The sequence below is a fragment of the Phascolarctos cinereus genome, unplaced genomic scaffold, assembly GCF_003287225.1.
Source record: "Phascolarctos cinereus isolate Bilbo 61053 unplaced genomic scaffold, phaCin_HiC Scaffold_2;HRSCAF=192, whole genome shotgun sequence".
In the NCBI taxonomy this organism is placed as follows: Eukaryota; Metazoa; Chordata; class Mammalia; order Diprotodontia; family Phascolarctidae; genus Phascolarctos; species Phascolarctos cinereus.
Window position 1 is genome coordinate 103,655,665 of NW_027555625.1, and position 18,837 is coordinate 103,674,501.

The window sequence follows — 18,837 nt, forward strand, 5'->3', positions numbered from 1 at the left end:
ACTTTAGTCTTTAGACTATCTTGACCATAAAAATACTTTTTATTCATATCATTTTTTCTTCTTAGTAGTTTTTTTTTCTAAATTGGTCTTATTGATGTCATTCCAATAACAAGTCTACAATACACCAGAGGAGAAATGGTAACAACTTCTCTAGCTGCCATGCATGTCTGAAGGATTTTGTTTTCTGAGGACTAATTAGGCTGTTTTGTAGCAGCTGTTTGTCGGTTCTTGATTTTTTTTCCCCATTTTCAACCACACATTCCATTGTACTTGAGTATGACTAATCCTGTTTTATTGTTGACTTGAAGCATGTAACTTTCCCACACCAATACTCACTGCAATATCTCTAATAGTTATTGAAGTATGCTCTCTGAGAGGTGCAACTTTTGTATATTTTCCTTGGAAACATGTCATTCTTAAAACCACAGAATTATCCATTCTGTTTCAAAGTAAAATGTTCTGAGTCAGCAAAGAACACAAGACGACTGCTGTCATAAAATGAAACTGCCAAAATAATGTCTTGTCCCAAGAAATTCATACATTATGTACACATCTATGATATTCTAAGAGTATAAAAATGATACCAATCCAGGTATTTTTATGGCTTCCTAAATACAGCAAGATCAACCTAAAAAATCTGGTTTATCAGCAAATCTAATTTTGCAAAACCAGAAATTCCATCTGTAGGAATTTAGTAGACTGAATTAGATAGATTTACTATATTATTAATTGTTCCATTTTTTTAAAAAAGAAAATATAGAGCACTGGCCCTGGAGTCAGGAGGAACTGAGTTTAAATCCAGTCTCAGACCAGGAACTTGAAACTTACTAGCTGTTTGACCCTGGGCAAGTCACTTAACCCCACCTGCCTCGCGCACTCCCCCTACCCCCCACCCCCACAAAGAAAGGAAAGGAGCTCAACAGTATCAGATTAAAAGCAATACTACTAAGTAGTAATAATCAAAACTATTTAGTACTATGCAAAAAATAGAAAAGTCTACCAGTGGAACAGATTATACAACATATGTAAGGAACATATATACTTAAAGATCCCAACTACTTGGGTGAAGACTAACAAAAATGCTAGGAAAATAAAAAAGCAACTATCTTGAAAGAAACTAGGCTTAAACAAAGATTTCACACTATATGCCACACTAAACTTCATGACAAAAATATTAAAAAATCACATTATGAAGCAAATCAAAGGAGCAAGGAAGAAAATATTTTTCAAACCTGTAGATAGAGTTCATGTCCAGAAAAGGGATAGAAAGGACCACAGACGATAGGCAGTATTGAATATACAAAATTGTGAAATTTTGCATAAACAAAAGTAATGCAGTTAAATTAGAAAGGAAGGAGACAATGGGGAAGAAAATTTTTCAGCAAATTTCTCTGCTATCCAAAATATATAAGGACCTGAATTAAAATAGTTGATAATAACAGCCTTCTCCAAGAGATAAAATCAAATGATTTGAACAGGCAGTTATCAAAGGAAGAAGTCTAGGCTATCACCTATAAGAAAGAAATACTAATAATTAGATAAATGTAAATTTATCACCCATGCATATGATTTGCCCCATCAATATTACTACTATGCCTATACCATAGAGATATTGAAGAATGAAAAGGACTCAGGTGGAAAAAATATTTACAATACCATTTTTTTATTGTAAAAAAGAAACAGAGTAGTATGTCCATCAATTAAACAAATTATGGTAGATGAATGAAATGGAACATTACTGCAGGACAAAAAAAAATGACAAAACAGATAGATTCAGATAAACCTGAGAAGAACTTATAGAGAAGGAATTTGTATAAAGTGATGCAAAGTTGCTCCCCCAGCGAACTATTTAACTTGGGAGGAGATGGCAGAAAAACATATTAACTGAAAAAAAAATTAATTTTTAAAAATACAGGCATTATTGATTCTATAAGAACTACCAGACTACTAGTACCCACACTTTATAATATATGTACATGGAATCTATAATAGCAAAAAGCCATCTAGACTATAATTTAAATCGTTACTATTGTCATTTCAGTTTTTTGACAAAATTTCAACTGGTACAGGAACTTGGGACTAGTATAAATGATCAACTCTGGCAGCTAGGTGGCAAGGTAAAGAGCATAAAGTATAGCCTTGGAATCAGGAAGATGAGTTCAAATCTGGCTTCAGACCCTTACTAGTTATGTGACTCTGGTCAAATTTTCTCAACTGTAAAATGGGAATAATAATAATAGCACTTACCTTGCAAGGTTGTTCAAATGAGATAATATCTGTAAAACACTTAGCACAGTGCCTAGCTCACAGTAGGTATTATATAAATGCTTACTCTCTTCCCTTTACCAAAGCGCATATTAACTGAAATCTGAACATAATCTCTGGCATAAGCCCTGGCAAGTCCTAACAAATCAGTTTGTATATTTGCTGTCTGATAATAAGATTAGCTAAATTTGCACCAGAATGCTGGTTACCAGCTATTAATTATTTTGGCAATAGCAACTCATGAAGCTGTGTACTAAACCATGACAATGATTATGGTGATGATACAAGCTGAGATTTATATAGAAGTTTACAAAGCACTTCATACATAGATGAGCCTTATGAAGTAGGTGCTCTTATACACATTTTGTGGATGAGAAATCTAAAGTAAGTAACTTGCTCAAAATCACAACTAATAAGCATGTGAAGTCAGATGCGAATGCAGATCTTCTTGACTATTAGATCCACAGCTCTCTTCACTAAACCATGATACTTCACCATGGTATGATCTGCATAATAAGCAGAATGACACAAATGAAAAGAGATTTTTTTCCAAGTATTTGATATACATGTAATTATACATTAAAAATATATTTCTAAAAGTAATCATCCAAAAAATTGTCCAAACTTACATCATTTGGAGATTGAAAAATCATAATTTTTTTAAAAATTGGTTTTGGGGACAAGACTAACTAGAAATACTTATTTACCAAAATGAAAACATTAAAAAATATTTTTAACTCACCTGAACAGCACAACCAAGTAAAAGTAACAGCAGCTTTTTAATTTCTTCTGTACCTTGTTCTAAAACAGAAAAAGATGTTATGAGACACAGTAAAGCATTTTCACATTTTAAATCAGATTTACTTCTAGATAATTTCCAGATCCAGATTATAATTCGCATATTGAGGGAAATTTCCAGGCTTCTATTGCCTTTCCTCTGTCCCATGCAACATTTTCCCTTTAAAAGATCTTTTGTGTGGGGCAGCTACGTGGTGCAATGGATAGCACACTGGCCCTGAAGTCAGGAGGACCGGAGTTCAAATCCAGCCTCAGACCAAACACCTGACACTAGCTGTGTGACCCTGGGCAAGTCACTTAACCCCAATTGCCTAAAATAAAAAAAATTTTTAGAAAAAGACTTCATGAGAATTCACATTTAAAAAAATAAAATAAAAATTTTTTTAAATTTTTTAAAATAATTAAAAAAATAAAAATAAAAGATCTTTTGTGAACTTTAAATAAAGGCATTAAAGGACAATCTAAGGCAAAGAAATGCTGAGGGAATCCTAGGATTTCTAGATGAAAGGGATCTAAGAGGTCATTTATTCCAACCCCCTTATTTGTTGATGGTGAGCTGACGTGAAGGTATTATGAACTGATCCCACTATTCCAGAGAGTAATTTGGAACTATGCCCAAAGGGCTAAAAAAAACTGTGCATGCCCTTTGAGCCAGCAATACTACTCCTGTACCCAAAGAGATCAAAGAAAAGGGAAAAGGACTTATATGTTCAAAAATAATTATATCAACTCTCTTTGCGATGGCAAAGAATTGGAAATTGAGGGAATACCCATTAATTGGGAAGTGGCTGAACAAGTTGTGATATGTGATTGTGATACTATTGTGATATAAGAAAAGACTAGGAGAATGATTTCAGAAAAACCTGGGCAAGACTTACACGAACTGATGCAAAGTGAAACAGGAAGACATCGCACACAGTAACAACAATACTGTAGTGAGGATCAACAATGAAAGACTTAGCTACTCTGATCAATACAAGACAATTCTAAAGGATTCATAATAAAAAATGCTATCCACCTCCAGAGAAAACTAATGAATGCAGATTGAAGTATCCTGTTTCTTTTTTAAATTTTTCTTGCCTTTTTTTGCAACATGGCTAATGTAGAAATATGTTTTACATGACTTCACATGTCTAATGGGTATGATATTGCTTGCCTTTTCAACGGATAGGGAAGGGACTGCAGAGAGAGAGGGAATTTGGAATTCAAATTTTTCAAAATGAATGTTAAAAATAAATTTTTAAAAGATTGTGCCTTTTTCAGTTCTGTATAGTTAAGCGATGCTTATTAACTGAATGCAGATTTAAGAACAATAACATCTCACTTATGAGAACAGAGGTGAGGTGGAGTGGAGTCAGATTTCCAGAAGATTCATCCAGAATGGAACCATGAATATAGTCAAGGAAAAAAAGATCTCTCAGTAACAAACAGCTCTCCCTAGTCCTTCCTTAGCATTTTGCTAAGAAAGAAATCATCACACTAAGGCAATCACCAGGCATCTGTGTTTAAATGGCAGACCACGGCAGAAGAACACACTGATAATGAGAAATGAGAGGCTAATAGCAGATGGAGAAGACAGCAGCACACAACAGCACAGTACAGCAACTTAAGACAATTTGAAGATTGTCTACGTTAACATTACAGGCTAAAGAAAGATGCAGACTTGCATCAATAATGATTCAATTAAATTCGACAAGCATTTATTAAACACATACTATATATACAGTATTGTCTTAAAACAATGGCCATGTGATGGGAAAAAAAAACCAACCCTACCCTCAAGAAACTTGCATTCTACCAGCAGGAATACTTAAGTATGACAAAAGTTAAGACTATAAGAAAAGCAAAGAAGAAATGTAAACAAAATATCTCAGGAAAATTTGAGAGGGAAAAGATCACTTTCATGGGGAAAATGTTGGTCAGAGAGAATAATTAACAAATTTTGTTTTATCTTAAATCTATTCTCCTTTCCCGCTCTATCTTGGGTCTTTCATTGTTACTAGGCTTCCCTAAGAATCCTTTCCAGTACTGGTCAAACTTTTCTATTACATTGTTTGTACCAGGGCAATAATCCTTAGTCTCTATTGCCACTTGTAGATTTTCTCTTTAATATCACTCATGCAAATCATAATGGTTGTTATCTACCACCCCATGGTCATGGAGGAGATGGAACCTGAGTACAGCCTTTAAAGAATTAATCAGTTGCTTTCCCCCATTATCTCCACCTTCACCTGTCTCATTAGTAGAGTGGCCCTTCTCCTTGCCAAAGACAATATCCCTTCACATGCCTTCTTGATCTCTATCCCATCTTTTTCATCCCATTCTGCCTTCTCCAACAGACTGGCTTTCTTCTCTAATCTTCCACATCTGTCTTCTTTATTTTAAAGATCAAAGTCAGAATACAAGGATAAATTAAATGCAGAACAGCATTTTAATTGTGAAGCTCTTTCTCTATTCGTGTTCCCTTTCAATGTTCAATGTATTTTTAAAGTTTAGATTATATTTACTTTCATTCTCATTTTTATACCTAATCCTATATGCAAAAATCAGTGCATTTGCAAACACATCACTCCTCCAAATTACCCTATTTTTTTTTGAGGGCACCACTGTCACTGCACTCACCAAGATTCACAAACTCAGATTCATTCTTATCTTTTTATCTTCTCACAAACTTCATATAATATTAAGCAGTGTAAATGCTAATTAGTCAAATAGTTGATACGCATTTATTAAGCACCTACCACGTGCTAGGCACTGTGCTAAGTGCTGGGGTATAATGAAAGGCAAAAGACTGACCCTGATCACAAAGTGTCCACTGTCCAATGGGGCAGGCTGCATGCAAAGAACTACATACAAACAACTGATATACAGCATATGCTGGAAGTAATCAACAGAGGGAAAGCACTGGCATTAAGTAGAACTGAGAAAGACTGCTTGCAAAAGGTAGTACTTTAGGTGGGATGTGAAGGAATCCAGTAAGTGGAGATAAGGAGAAAAGAGAATTCTAGACATGAGGAGTAGTTAGTGAAAAGGCAGCTTTCACTGTCACTGTCACTGGAATGAAAAGTACAGTTTGTGGTGGTGAATAGAAAGGAGAGGAGGGAAGATTGTAAAGTGCTCTGTACATCAAATAGCTGTGAGTGTGAGCCACTGGAAATTACTGAATAGGATTACTACACTTGTCCATTCCACCTCAACAATTTTCACATCTATCCCTTCTCTCCTATCACAAAGTCATTATGCCTAGTTCAAGCCCTCAAAGGTGGACTGTTGTAATAGCCTCTTAAATGGTCTTTCTTCAAGTCACTCTCCTTCCTCTTTCTTTTCAATACACCACATAGCTGCCTAATTAATATCCATTCAACACAGAACTCATTATATGTCACTCCCTTATTGAAAAATCTTAGAAGGGCTCTCAATTGCCTCTAAGATGAATACTATTTCCTCCAGTTGGTATTTAAACACTGCCCCCCCCAAATGATTCCTACCTACCTTCAGGACATTTCATATTACCCCACTTCACACTCTACATTCTAGCCAAACTGGTCTACTAACTGTTCCCAGATCTCCACATGACAACTCTCATCTCTAAGACATAAGCTATCCTATAACCCTGGAATGCATTCCTCTTGATTTAATTCTATTAAAACGCTTAGCTTCTTCCATGGCTCAAATCAATTTAATGTTAAGTTAATTCAAGAATTCATCATTTTAAAAATAAGCTTACCAATGCCTTGTGTATTTAAACCAAATTTATTTCAACCCCTTGGCCTCACCAGATTAAACAAAGAAAAACAAGTGACAAAGAAAAACAGGTAAAATGAATGCATTTGACAATGTATAGTGTTGTACTAGTATTGTCCCCTACCTTTTTTCTTTTCTATAATGTCAATTTGATCTTTTATTTAGGGTCAAGGAGACATGCAATAACAGTCAGTATAACAAGTAAACATATATTCTGCACACAATGCTACATACATACAATGTTACTTGAAAATCTATATAGATATAATTTTAAACATTTATTAAGTGCTTAATATTATAAGACACTAGGGATATAAAGACTTTGAAGAATCTAATTGCCTGCTTTTCACATCAAACCTGTTTCTATCCATTGATACTCTGTCTGCCTCTGCAATGGTTAATATACTCCCATACCATTATGCTTTTCTCCACACCAGTGGAGGAACTTGCAGGTAGAGTGTTTGCAAATCACCCTAAGAACAAAGAATAGGCTTGGGAGTTAGAAGGCCAAGGGAAAGATGGAATGACAACTATTATCAGATAAAGGATATTTTTTTTTTCAGAATTTCTCACCATAGAAGTAGAACATTTGTGAGGTGATTGCAATATCAAGAATATGACTAAATGTAAGTATAGCTGAAGTGGGATAGAGGACTAAGGTCATAGGGACTAAGTGGATTGACGAACTCGTAAGTTAGGGTATTTGAAAGAACATTAATGTGTATGTTGAAGTACCAACTGAACCCCCAACTGCCAATGAACACTGTTCCTCTACCCCCACTATTTTCTCCTTCATTCTTATCTACTTTAACTGCACCCCCTCAACTTTCTTCTCTCTCCTTCCAGTGTGCCCTCCAGAACTCCTGCTCCATAATTAACAAACTTCCTTTTATCTTAAATCTATTCTCCTTTCCCACCCTATCTTGGGTCTTTCATTGTTACTAGGCTTCCCTCAGAATCCTTTCCAGTAACTGATCACACTTTTCTGTCACTTTGGTTGTACCAGAGCAATAATCCTTAGTCTCTATTGCTATTTCTAGATTTTCTCTTTAATATCACTCAGAAACTTCTCCTTTGAAGTTTTCTCTACCCAAATGTATCAGTCACACAAATCATAATGGTTGTTACCTACCACTCCCAGAAATTCTACAAACTTCCTCCTTCTTCAATGAGTTCAGTGACTGGCTGAGTACCTTTTCTCCACCTCAATTCCTGCTCTATTAATTCGGTACTTCAACATACACATTAATGTTCTTTCAAATACCCTAACTTACGAGTTCGTCAATCCACTTAGTCTCTATGACCTTAGTCCTCTATCCCACTTTAGCTATACTTACATTTGGTCATATTCTTGATATTGCAATCACCTCACAAATGTTCTACTTCTATGGTGAGAAATTCTGAAAAAAAATATCCTTTATCTGATAATAGTTGTCATTCCATCTTTCCCTTGGCCTTCTAACTCCCAAGCCTATTCTTTGTTCTTAGGGTGATTTGCAGACACTCCACCTGCAAGTTCTTTTCCAGGCACTGGCTATACTCTTCTCCTTTTCTAATATTAATCCCTTGGTAAACCAATTCAACTCTACATTATCCTATATCTTCAAATCCGTTACTCTATTACCTACTGTCAATTACACTTTGCCAAATCCCAACCCTGGTTTACTCTGTATGGGATCATAGAGACTCAAGCCTCAGATACCTTCCCTTCTCTTAGCAGAAATGGCTACTTCTTGCACATGGCAGGCAGAGCACATACAACGGTATAGAGTAGTTCTGGTTCTGTTTCTTTTAGCTTTTTCATTGTGTCTCTTTCCCTGAGCACAGGTGAGCAATCCTGAGCTAGCACTCCTAGCCTTAGTGGCAGCCTTGTGAGTCTGAGATGTCAGGAGCTCCTGGGTCTCTCAGTGGGGGCCAACTAGCAGCAGAAGCAATTTTCTGCATTGGAAAAGACAGGAAGACATGAAGAAGGAACTTAGTCTTGGTTCAATGAAGCAGAATACTTTGGAGTTCCTGAGCTATATACTGTGTGGCAAGTTTATGATCTCGCCAGGATGACACTCTGGCCTACAGCACCAAACTGTCAATGACAGTGTGAGGGAAGGGAGAGGGGTGGGGGTGTGTGTGTGTGGGGTGGGGGTGTGTGTGTGTGTGTGTGTGTGTGTGCACGCGCGCGCGTGCACAAGTGCATGCGTTCATATGTGTGTTTAATATCCAAAGAGCCAAAGGGATGTTGGAAAGTGGTGAATGTGCCTATCCTTTCCACATGGAAGAAGGAAGCAGGATTTAAGAGGCCTCTTAATAGGTCAAAGATAGGATATCCCCTCCATGGGAGTCTTGGGGAAGAGGAGGTCTTGGCTGGTAGGTCAGGTTACATTCAAGAGGATAATAACCTCTTAGCTAACCTACTCCACATGACGCTTGACTCATGAAAATGACTGGAAGTATCATCATCTTTGCTGTAGCTCTGATATTTCTCATTTTCGTCTTGTTCATAAAGTCAACTCTTTACATCAGCAGACTTACTATGAATTATAAAGATAAAGAATTGCCCACCACATAAGGACAAAAAATGTAGATTTAAGACTCACTTCTTAGAAGCAAATCTTGGAATTTTCTGGTCTTCATACTCCCAAATTCAGTCACTTATTTAGAAGGCCATTACATTGTTGTCCTTTGATTTATTTCGATTTTTCTGGTTTAATTTTCTCCCTCTATTATTGCCTATGCTAGGTTTCTCCAATCTCCAAGATTGGGGCTGTCCAATAACAGCCTTAAGGTTATTCAGGTGGGAGAAAGTCTTCTGTAAGACTTCCAGGACCTTCACAACAAGGGGTAAAATATCCTGGGAAGAATATTTACTTTTTATGTTTTATCTTTCTAACCATAAGAAATTAATGCAATGGTCCTGTTTATAGAATAAGGTAGTTAATATAACAAAGAGAAATCTTTTTGTTTCGTCATCTTTTTTGATGGCGAGCAAGGGAAGCGGGAAACATAGGAAAGCATATATTCTATTTATTTTACCTAGTATGACCTCAATATAATGACTTTTTGGCTGAAAATACATTTTATTCTATGTTGGTTTTATACAACTGTTTTATGTTTTTATTGATACTTTTCAATCTCCTAAAACTAACTCATGCAGTTAACATAACACCCTTATAGTGTATAGTTTTATGAATCATCATTACTGGGGAAAAAACCTACCTCATATTGTTTCAAAATCTAGACACCTTTAAAAATTAAAGTAAGATAGAATGATCCAAATTGAAATACACTACTAAAGATATTTTAAAAATCAAAACATTTGTTATAAAATATATAAATGCATATATCCAAAATACGTATTTGATATCAAAATATAAAAAATAATCAATTAAAAGTTAAAAGTCAAAGTATAAATAATATAGAACATATATATTTGATAAATGAACAAGATAAGGAAACAGAGATGATGTTTACAGGGAAGAAGTTATACAAGATTACTAATGATTACTTTGATCTTCAGTGGTCAAAAGAAATGATCCTTAATAAGATATACAGGCAACAGGATATAGAAATATGTCCTGCCCTACAGGAAAATAGAAGGGGAAGGGGATAAGAGAAGGGGGGGAGTGATAGAAGGGAGGGCAGACTGGGTGAAGAGGTATTCAGAATGCACACTATCTTGGGGTGGGGAGAGGAAAGAGATGGGGAGAAAATTTAGAACTCAAAATCTTATGGAAGTGAATGTTAAAAACTAAAAATAAATAAATCTTTAAAAAAAGAAAAAATAAGAGAAATGATCTTTAATAAGACTTCCTCCTTTTTCATTTCCCATGACTATCACCAGAGCACAGGCTATCACTCTTCTTCCAAGGGACTGCTGTTGTTCAATTAGTCTGACTCTTTGTGACCTCACAGACCATACTCTCCACGGAGTTTTTTTGGCAAAGATAATGGAGTGGTTTGCCATTTCCTTCTCCAGTTCATTTTACAGATGTGGATCTGAGGCAAACAGGTTAAGTAACTTGCCCAGGATCACACAAGTAGTAAGTATCTGAGCTCAGATTTAAACTCGAGTCTTCTTGACTCCAGGACCAGCACTCCATCCACTGAGACATCTAGCTGCCTCAAAATACCAAAGTAATGGAATACCTGCCTTTTCTGTACTTTTCTGGAGAAGGGGAAAAAGAAAGATAGGACCACTTGAAACTTTTTATCTTCCAAGTCTTCAGATATGTATATTTAATCAGACACATTCAGGGTAGTGTGGATATATGATGTAGTGGACAGAAAGCTGGCCTCAAAACCAGAAGACTTAGGGTGAAGTCCCACCTCTGACACACACTGGTTGAGTGACCTGTAACAAGTCCTTAATCTCTCAGTGCTCAAGGAAATTCTTTAAGAAAATAAGTTGCAGAGAAGTGGCTTAGATAGAGGAAGTTTCCTCAACTGGGAATTTCTAAAACCAATGAAATCAATCTCTATATCCCTATTCTCAAAGACATCTGTTCAAACTTGAAAGTCTTGGGACACTATTTATCAGACATCATTATTCTTCTTTAAGGGATGGCTTGGTGACAATTTTTTTAAAAAGGGGAATGAAGAGTAGAGGTTAAAACCACAAGTCAAATAATACTGCCTTTGAGGATAATAATTTTATCCATTTATTAATTTGAGAAGTGGTTAGAAGAACAAATGAATCCAATAATCATCCACTTTCAGAGGAAACTGATAATTTTTCAAGTACCCAGAGAATAAAACTGATTATTTCAAATTTAACAATGCCAAGACTTTTATCATTCCCAGCACCTATGGCAACAACTGACATGGCACATAGCAGATATTTAATAAAATGCTTATTGATTCTCTTAAAGAAAATAATGAAAACTACATAAAGAACTTTCTCCTCACCATTTTGCATAAAAGATTAAAACACAAGTCAAAACTTATGACTGAATAATAATTTTAGAATCAAACATTAAAAAATTTGGAAGCAGCATATCTTTTCAACAATAATTTGCAAGACATGCTCTAGTGACCTACTCTGCTTTCATTCCTGAATTTATAATGACAAAGTAAGAAATCACAACTTTAAGTTAATTTTAATACTTACCAGAAAAGGGATTTTTGCCAATGGTTAAGACATTTGGCAAAGACATCATGATCAACTGCTGCAAAGTCTCCTGTAAAAAAAGATAACCAGGGTCTTAAATTCAGATGTCTAACTTTGAACCTTATATAATAACTGAGCTTTACTTTACTCAGTAAGGTACCAGTAGTCACAAAATAACACAGAACAAGTTGAAATGTTCTATAAGCTTGTTATTATTGAGTAATTTGAAATTTGTAAGGCTAAATTTCTTCAATGAAAGGCCACATGTTTATAGTAGTTTGTTTTCTCTTTTTCTGAAAACATGCTAAAACCAAATTTTAAAGTTAATGAAAACCAGCAAAAACTCCCTTTGAAAGAATGATCTTTTTCTATTGGTGCCTTTTGTTTTTTAGATCATATTCATTTCCAAATACATTATTCCTTCCCCTATTCTACAAAACCTTCCTTAGTAAAAAAGTTAAAAAAAAACAAAAAAAACCCAACACCACTCAGCCAAACCAATATCAACTACATTTTATGATATATGCAATACACAGCAATATTTACTTATGAAGATACCCATAAAATTGAGCTCTTTAATAAATTACATTTCAGGGTACAGCTAGGTAGTACAGTAGATAGATACAGCTCTGGCCTTGGAGTCAGGAGGGCCCAAGTTCAAATGTGGCCTCAGACACTTGATACTTACTAGCTTGTGTGATCCTGGGCAAGTCACTTTACCCAACTGCCTCACCAAAAAGCAAAAATAATAATAAATCACATTTCTTATCTCTATACAAAGTTATCATTCAAATTCATTTCAACAATTTTCACAAAATCAAATTAAGACTATACTTACATTCTGATACTATTTAATATTGTGATGAGGAAACAAACAAATATGAAATTTCAATTTGCCTTGTTCTTTAAGAACTGTATTATCTATGTATTCTTGGGCATTACCAATGTGAGAATTTTTTTGATTGATTGTGTACTGGTTACAAGGATTTTTTTTTTCCTCCAATGGGGGATAGAGAATATAGGAGACGAAAAATGCTTGTTAATTGAAAAAAAAAATTTAAACCTTAAAAGACTACATTGTCTAATTATTACTAAAGTAGATTCCCATGGTCATTTACCACATCATACTAAATTCTCTGTTAGTCCCAATCTATAATTTTACGTGCAACAAGGAGCAATTTCCAAGATAAAAGATTTCTTAGTCAATTTATTAAGATTCTATTACACTATAATCTACTTATTAAGAATGCTAAGAATATTAATAAACACTCAAAAGACACTAAAACTGTCACTTGTTTTTTAAAAACCAGTACTTAATTTGCATATTAAATAAATGAATTCCTAATATCTAAAAGAAATTTTACAATGAAATAATTACAGCTAAGCATTTCTGTAGGAAACCTTGAAGGAATAAATTCACAGCTCTTCCTGACTTTTATGAGGAAAATTATCAAAGCTGCCACTGTACTTTTTTCAAAGGTAAAACAAAACAGATGGACTAAAAAGGCAACATTTTGCCTAACAAACTCCCTAATGGAAGAAAACAAATAAGAAGGCAAAAGACTGTTTTCCCTAAAAGCAGTCGTCAAATTTCCAAAGGCCCTGGATTTGTGGGGAGGAAGTATCATCTAAAAAGAGGTTTAAAAATTTTTATAACAAATCATTTTGCAATGACGAGTCAAAATCATGACTACAATAAAATATCAACTTAAATTTCTAAGTCTGTATTATCTGGATCAGGGGTAGGGAACCTTAAAGCTTTAAGGCCACATGTGGCCTTCTAGGTCCTGAAAAGGCCGAACTTTATGGAACAAATTTTTATTTTTACTAATACATTTTTGTTCATCTTTCACATTTTTATTTTATTTTTAAAACGAATGTATTTAAAATACCAAGGAATAAAATAAGTTTCAATGAAATAATCCTTACAGATTGACCAGCACAATTAGAACATTAGTAAGCTATAAGGCCTAAACAGATGGCTGCTACGCTCATATTTAGTTCTAACTTTCCCCACCTGACTTGGCACCACTACTGCACAAGGCTGCACAAGAATTTATTGGGGTTGAGTACGTCAGTCTATTATCAGCTTTTGACAATGGTACACTGTTTTTCTTTCTGAAGTGGAATCTGTAAATAAGTTGAACAGCTGACAGTATTTTTTAGGTTCTATTTAACAGCCCATTGTGTCAAAAAAGACCAAGAGAACGCCGACTGTAGAAAACAGATTTTTTTAATGAGGACTGGGAATTGCAATATTATCTTGTTTCTGCTAAAGACGAGATGATTTGCTTGTTTGGGGATACTGCAATATCAACATTAAAGAAATTCAATGCTCATCAGCATTATAACACTCATAAAGACAACAAATATTTTAAATTAGAGCGACAGGTGCAAAAGGTTCTACTGCAGAAATTAAAAGATGAAAAGCAAAAGTAAAGACAATTCTTTCAAGCAGCAATAAGACCTGGAAATAATGCCCACTGAAGCAACTTATAAAGTAGTTTACATACTCGGGAAAAAAGGGAAGCCATTCAGTGATGTAGAAATTGTGAAAGAAAGCACTGTAGGATGGTTAGACCTCGACAACATTTCAAAGTACAAACAACTGCCTCTTTCAAGGAGAACCATAACTGATCAGCAACATGAATTAGCCTTCAACTTAACAGAACTTCATGCAATACTTCAAAAGGAAAATATACATTATTCAATTGCTTTGGATGAATCAACTGATACTACTGACTCAGTGCAGGTTTTATACTTCATTTGGGTCATAACAAGATTTTCTTTGCTACAGAGTTACTCACTTTGGGCACTCTTGAAAACAGAATACAGGGAACAGATATCTTCAACAACTTTCAAGATAAATGTCATGAAGCTGGGCTGAATTTGGTAAACTTAGTGAATGTATGTACAAACAGTGCATCTTCCATGACAGGAAAACATAAAGGATTTATTGCACAGATTAAAAAAAAAAGTATTAACAGAGCCTGATGCTCTCATTTCTTTTCATTGTATCTTACATCAACAAAATCTCTGTGCTAAAGCTATTTTAAGTGACACTTTGCAACAAGTTATAAGTGTTGTTAACTATATTCACTCAAATGCAACATGACATTGGTCAGTTTCATAACATACTAAAGTTGAATGATGAGGTATTCAATGCGGATTTGCCATAATCATTCTAAAGTGTATTGGCAGGGACAGGTGTTAGCCAAAATTTTATCTCTGCAAGAACAGATAGTTGTTATGAAGAACAGAATTAGCAATGTGAATCACTGAAAGATTTCTATAGGAATGCTGCATTTCTGTGTGATATGTCAAATCAAAACAACTTGAATATTTCTTTGCAAGGTAAAACTAACTCTATATACGATATGTGGCAAAAAAAAATCCAAGCATTTTGAAAACATCTTTTTTCAAAACATTTTTTTCAAAAGGAAATGTCAGATAAACATTTTCCCCAGTTAGCAAAGGTCATTGATGAGCAGGATGATATATGCAAATCATTTGAAGAACACACAGCTTTTTATAGACCTATTAGAAAAAGTTCACTAACTTTGAGAATCATGACATCACACTCAAATGAGCATTTTAGCCTCACTTATCACCAAGGCACCTAAAGAACTACAGATAGAATTGATTGAGGTCTCAGGAGATAAAATTTTAAAGTCACTGTTTTATGCTAAGAAAGATCCAATTGAAATATGGAAAAATGCAGTAGCGTACCCATGCCTTTGGCAACATACCTAGTAAATGTTTTCTTGCTTTTCAACCACTTATTGCTGCGAATCTACATTCTCCTACCTAACCCAAGTCATGATGCCCTTAAGGTCACAAATGACTGATACCCATCTAGAGGATCAACTCAAACTGCGGTCCTCCGTTCTGCAACCAAATATCCAAATGCTTTCCAACAAAAAGCAGACCCAATAAAGTTATTAAAAGGTTAGTTAGCTTTAAAGTTAACAGTTTTCATTTTTAAAAAATTTTAAGTAGCAGATTTTTATAAAATAACCTATGTTTTCAAGTATATCTAATTGAAATTTCTTGAATGAGGCCTTATTTGATTACACCTAAATATTAATGTGTTCTTCCAACATGAAAAGGTTCCCCACCCCTGATCTGGATATCGCAAGTGATTAGTATATGTTTGGTTTTTTTTCCTTAGGCAGTTGGGGTTAAGTGACTTGCCCACAATCACATAGCTAGTAAGTGTCAAGTGTTTGGTCTGAGGCCACATTTGAACTCAGGTCCTCCTTACTTCAGGGATGATGCTCTATCCATTGCACCACCTAGCTGCCCCACAAGTGATTAGCTTAAATTCTATGTGAAAGTGAAGTAGGCAAAAAGTTTTTCAGCTGAGTCCATTGCTCCCAAGAGGAAAAAATGATATGATAAACCAATTCATGCTAAGATGTTAGAGATGAAGATGTTAGCAAATTATCCAGCATGTGCCCCTTTATTATACAACTGGGAAATATCCAAATAATATATATTCCTATTAACTGTAATCCAAAAATATCCTTCAACTACGATAGTCAATAAAACACCAACATTTACATAGTAGTTATGCCATATATTTTGGATGCCATTTGACAACAGGATAATAAATTTTACATGACACTAAATCATGGTGATTATTGAATTTATTTGGTAATATTCACTCATTCATATGTTCCACAAACTTTTAATAAGTGCCTAATATAAACTAAATAGTTGAGATAAGAAGACAAAATTAAACAAACTCTGTTCTGCCCTCAAGAAGCTTATATTCTGTTGAGGGAAAACAACATGTAGAAAAAAAAGAACAAAATATATAAAAAATAATTTCAGAGGTAGGGAACACTACCAACTGGAAAGCAGGGTGTATCAAAATAGGCCTGATACTGTTGAACCTTGAAGGAAAATATGAGTACAAAATGCTAAAGTGAGGAGAAAATACATTCCACATACAGGTGCCAGACTAGGTAAAGGCATGGAGACAAGAGTTTGGAGAAGGGTGGGAAAAAAAGGATGATGGGTTCTGTTTTAGGTATGTTGAGTTTAAGATACTTAAAGAACAGACAGTTCAAGATGTTTAATAGGTAGCTGGAGATGTGAACCTGAAAGTCGGCAAAGAGATTAGGGCTAGATAATTAGGTAGGGATTATTTCATTCTTCAATACTAGGCATTTAATATTTGATTAACGAAGGAAGAGTTTGGAAACAGAAATAAGGATCAAGTAGTATGTCTACACCTTCTACTGGTCTAGTATTTTAGGGGAATAAGGAAAGGTAGTCAGGAATTCTCATTTGGGGGAAGCCAGGTCTTTCTGAGTGCAAGATGATAGAAAAAATGTGAAAATTCCAAGACAAAGAAGAATTTGTTAACAACAGAAGTGGGGCACAACTGGAAAGGTATAATAAGTTAAAGACTAGGAAGAGGTAGGACTGAGGTATGAGAGAGTGAGAAAGATCAATGAAATTGAATTAGGATATGGGGAAGGTGGTTTCTACCTAGAAATCCCAAAACTCTGAATCAGATATGAAGGGAAGAAAAAGTGTGAGTTTGTTAGTCATAGGACTGGGAAAATAACAGCATTTGACTGAAGCTTCCACCTTAACAGACTATGTGGCCCTTGGCATAATATCATTTAATCAGGATGAACACAGATTTATAGATCTAGTGAAAGGGTCCCCCCAGGGGCCTGACTGAACTCACATTTGGCTCAAGTTTCTTTGCCCCATTAAAGGGTAATAAACAATCAGGAGATTCTTGCTTGTAGTGTTCACTTGTACCAGGTCATGCCTGGTGACAACAGTACTAGATTTGGTTGAGTTACTGGAAGCAAAAAGGCTTAATGTGTGAAGCTCTGATGGTAGGAAAAGTCCTAGAAAAGTCTGTTGTCTCAAGGTCTAGCCCTAGGCCAGGTCATGCTGGCAAGAGAGTTGGTGTCCAGGCATTCAATGGTTATGGAAGTCAGAAATGTTTTTCTCCCATGATCCATAAAGCAAGAGAGAGTACATACTGCCTCTCTAAATGGCAGCAGGTTGAGGCTTTCCAAAATAGGCCCTAGGTACTGTGACATAAGGAAGGGTTAATAAACAAATGAAGCCACCACCTGATTCTAGTTCATGCTCAACAGCATCATCACAGCATGCAGGCACTGCAGCTTATCTTGGCAAGGAGGCTTCTAAATCTAGCCCTGCACAAAAGCCAAGACAGGAACTTCATCTACCTAGGTCTAATGACAGACAAAACAAAGGGGACAAGGTACAAAGAAATGATAATTGGTTCTGGTGGAGGTCCATATCTGCCTGTTCATTTGCACTTGGTGATAAAGATTACTGCTCAGTAATTCCTGAGAGAGTAGCCAGGGTAACAGGGTAAAAAGCTCACATTGTAGAAGAAGTGCTACAAATATTTTCCCTCAGTTGGCTGAAACTGGGATAACCACCTTCATCAACCCAACAATGACAGCTGTGGTCCATACTCTGATTCAGTAGTAAACCATAGCTAGAATATTGATTGTTGAAAGGGACTCAGAACAGAACAACTATTGCAGTAATGGGTAGGAGGTCTGGACAGGGAAGGAAATACACTCTCACTCACCAAACCTATTTGGCCTAGATTTGGATCTCAGGACTGTGGTTTCCATGGAGCAGCTGTGCTCTCTTGCCTCTAGAAATGCTACTCATTTGTGTATCAACATCATAACAGTAATATTTGCACAATTCTTCACTGTTCACAAAAATAGTACCCTCACAGAAACTCTGGTAAACAGGACGATTATTATTTCCATTTTACAAATGGGGAAAAATTAGTCTCAGATTAATGAATGTGTCCCTGCTTTGACCTTGCCATATTTTGTTTTTCAAAATTATATTTTATTGATTTTTTTCATTATGTTCAATTCTGAAAATATATCTTTGCATCCACTATACAA

At 35.3% G+C, this 18,837-nt stretch overlaps 1 protein-coding gene across 11 annotated transcripts in view; it reads right to left on the bottom strand.

The window, feature by feature from the left end:
* The window catches only part of CCDC88A (coiled-coil and HOOK domain protein 88A), a 167,423-nt gene that overhangs the window by 105,850 nt on the left and 42,736 nt on the right, over positions 1-18,837 (bottom strand). For all 11 annotated transcript variants that reach the window (XM_020996210.2, XM_020996207.2, XM_020996209.2 and 8 more), the window contains exons 4-5: positions 11,909-11,978; positions 3,008-3,066 (exon numbers count right to left, since the gene is read on the bottom strand). In XM_020996210.2, the coding sequence (XP_020851869.1) occupies positions 3,008-3,066; positions 11,909-11,978 (129 nt within the window). The remainder of the gene's footprint in view (positions 1-3,007; positions 3,067-11,908; positions 11,979-18,837) is intronic.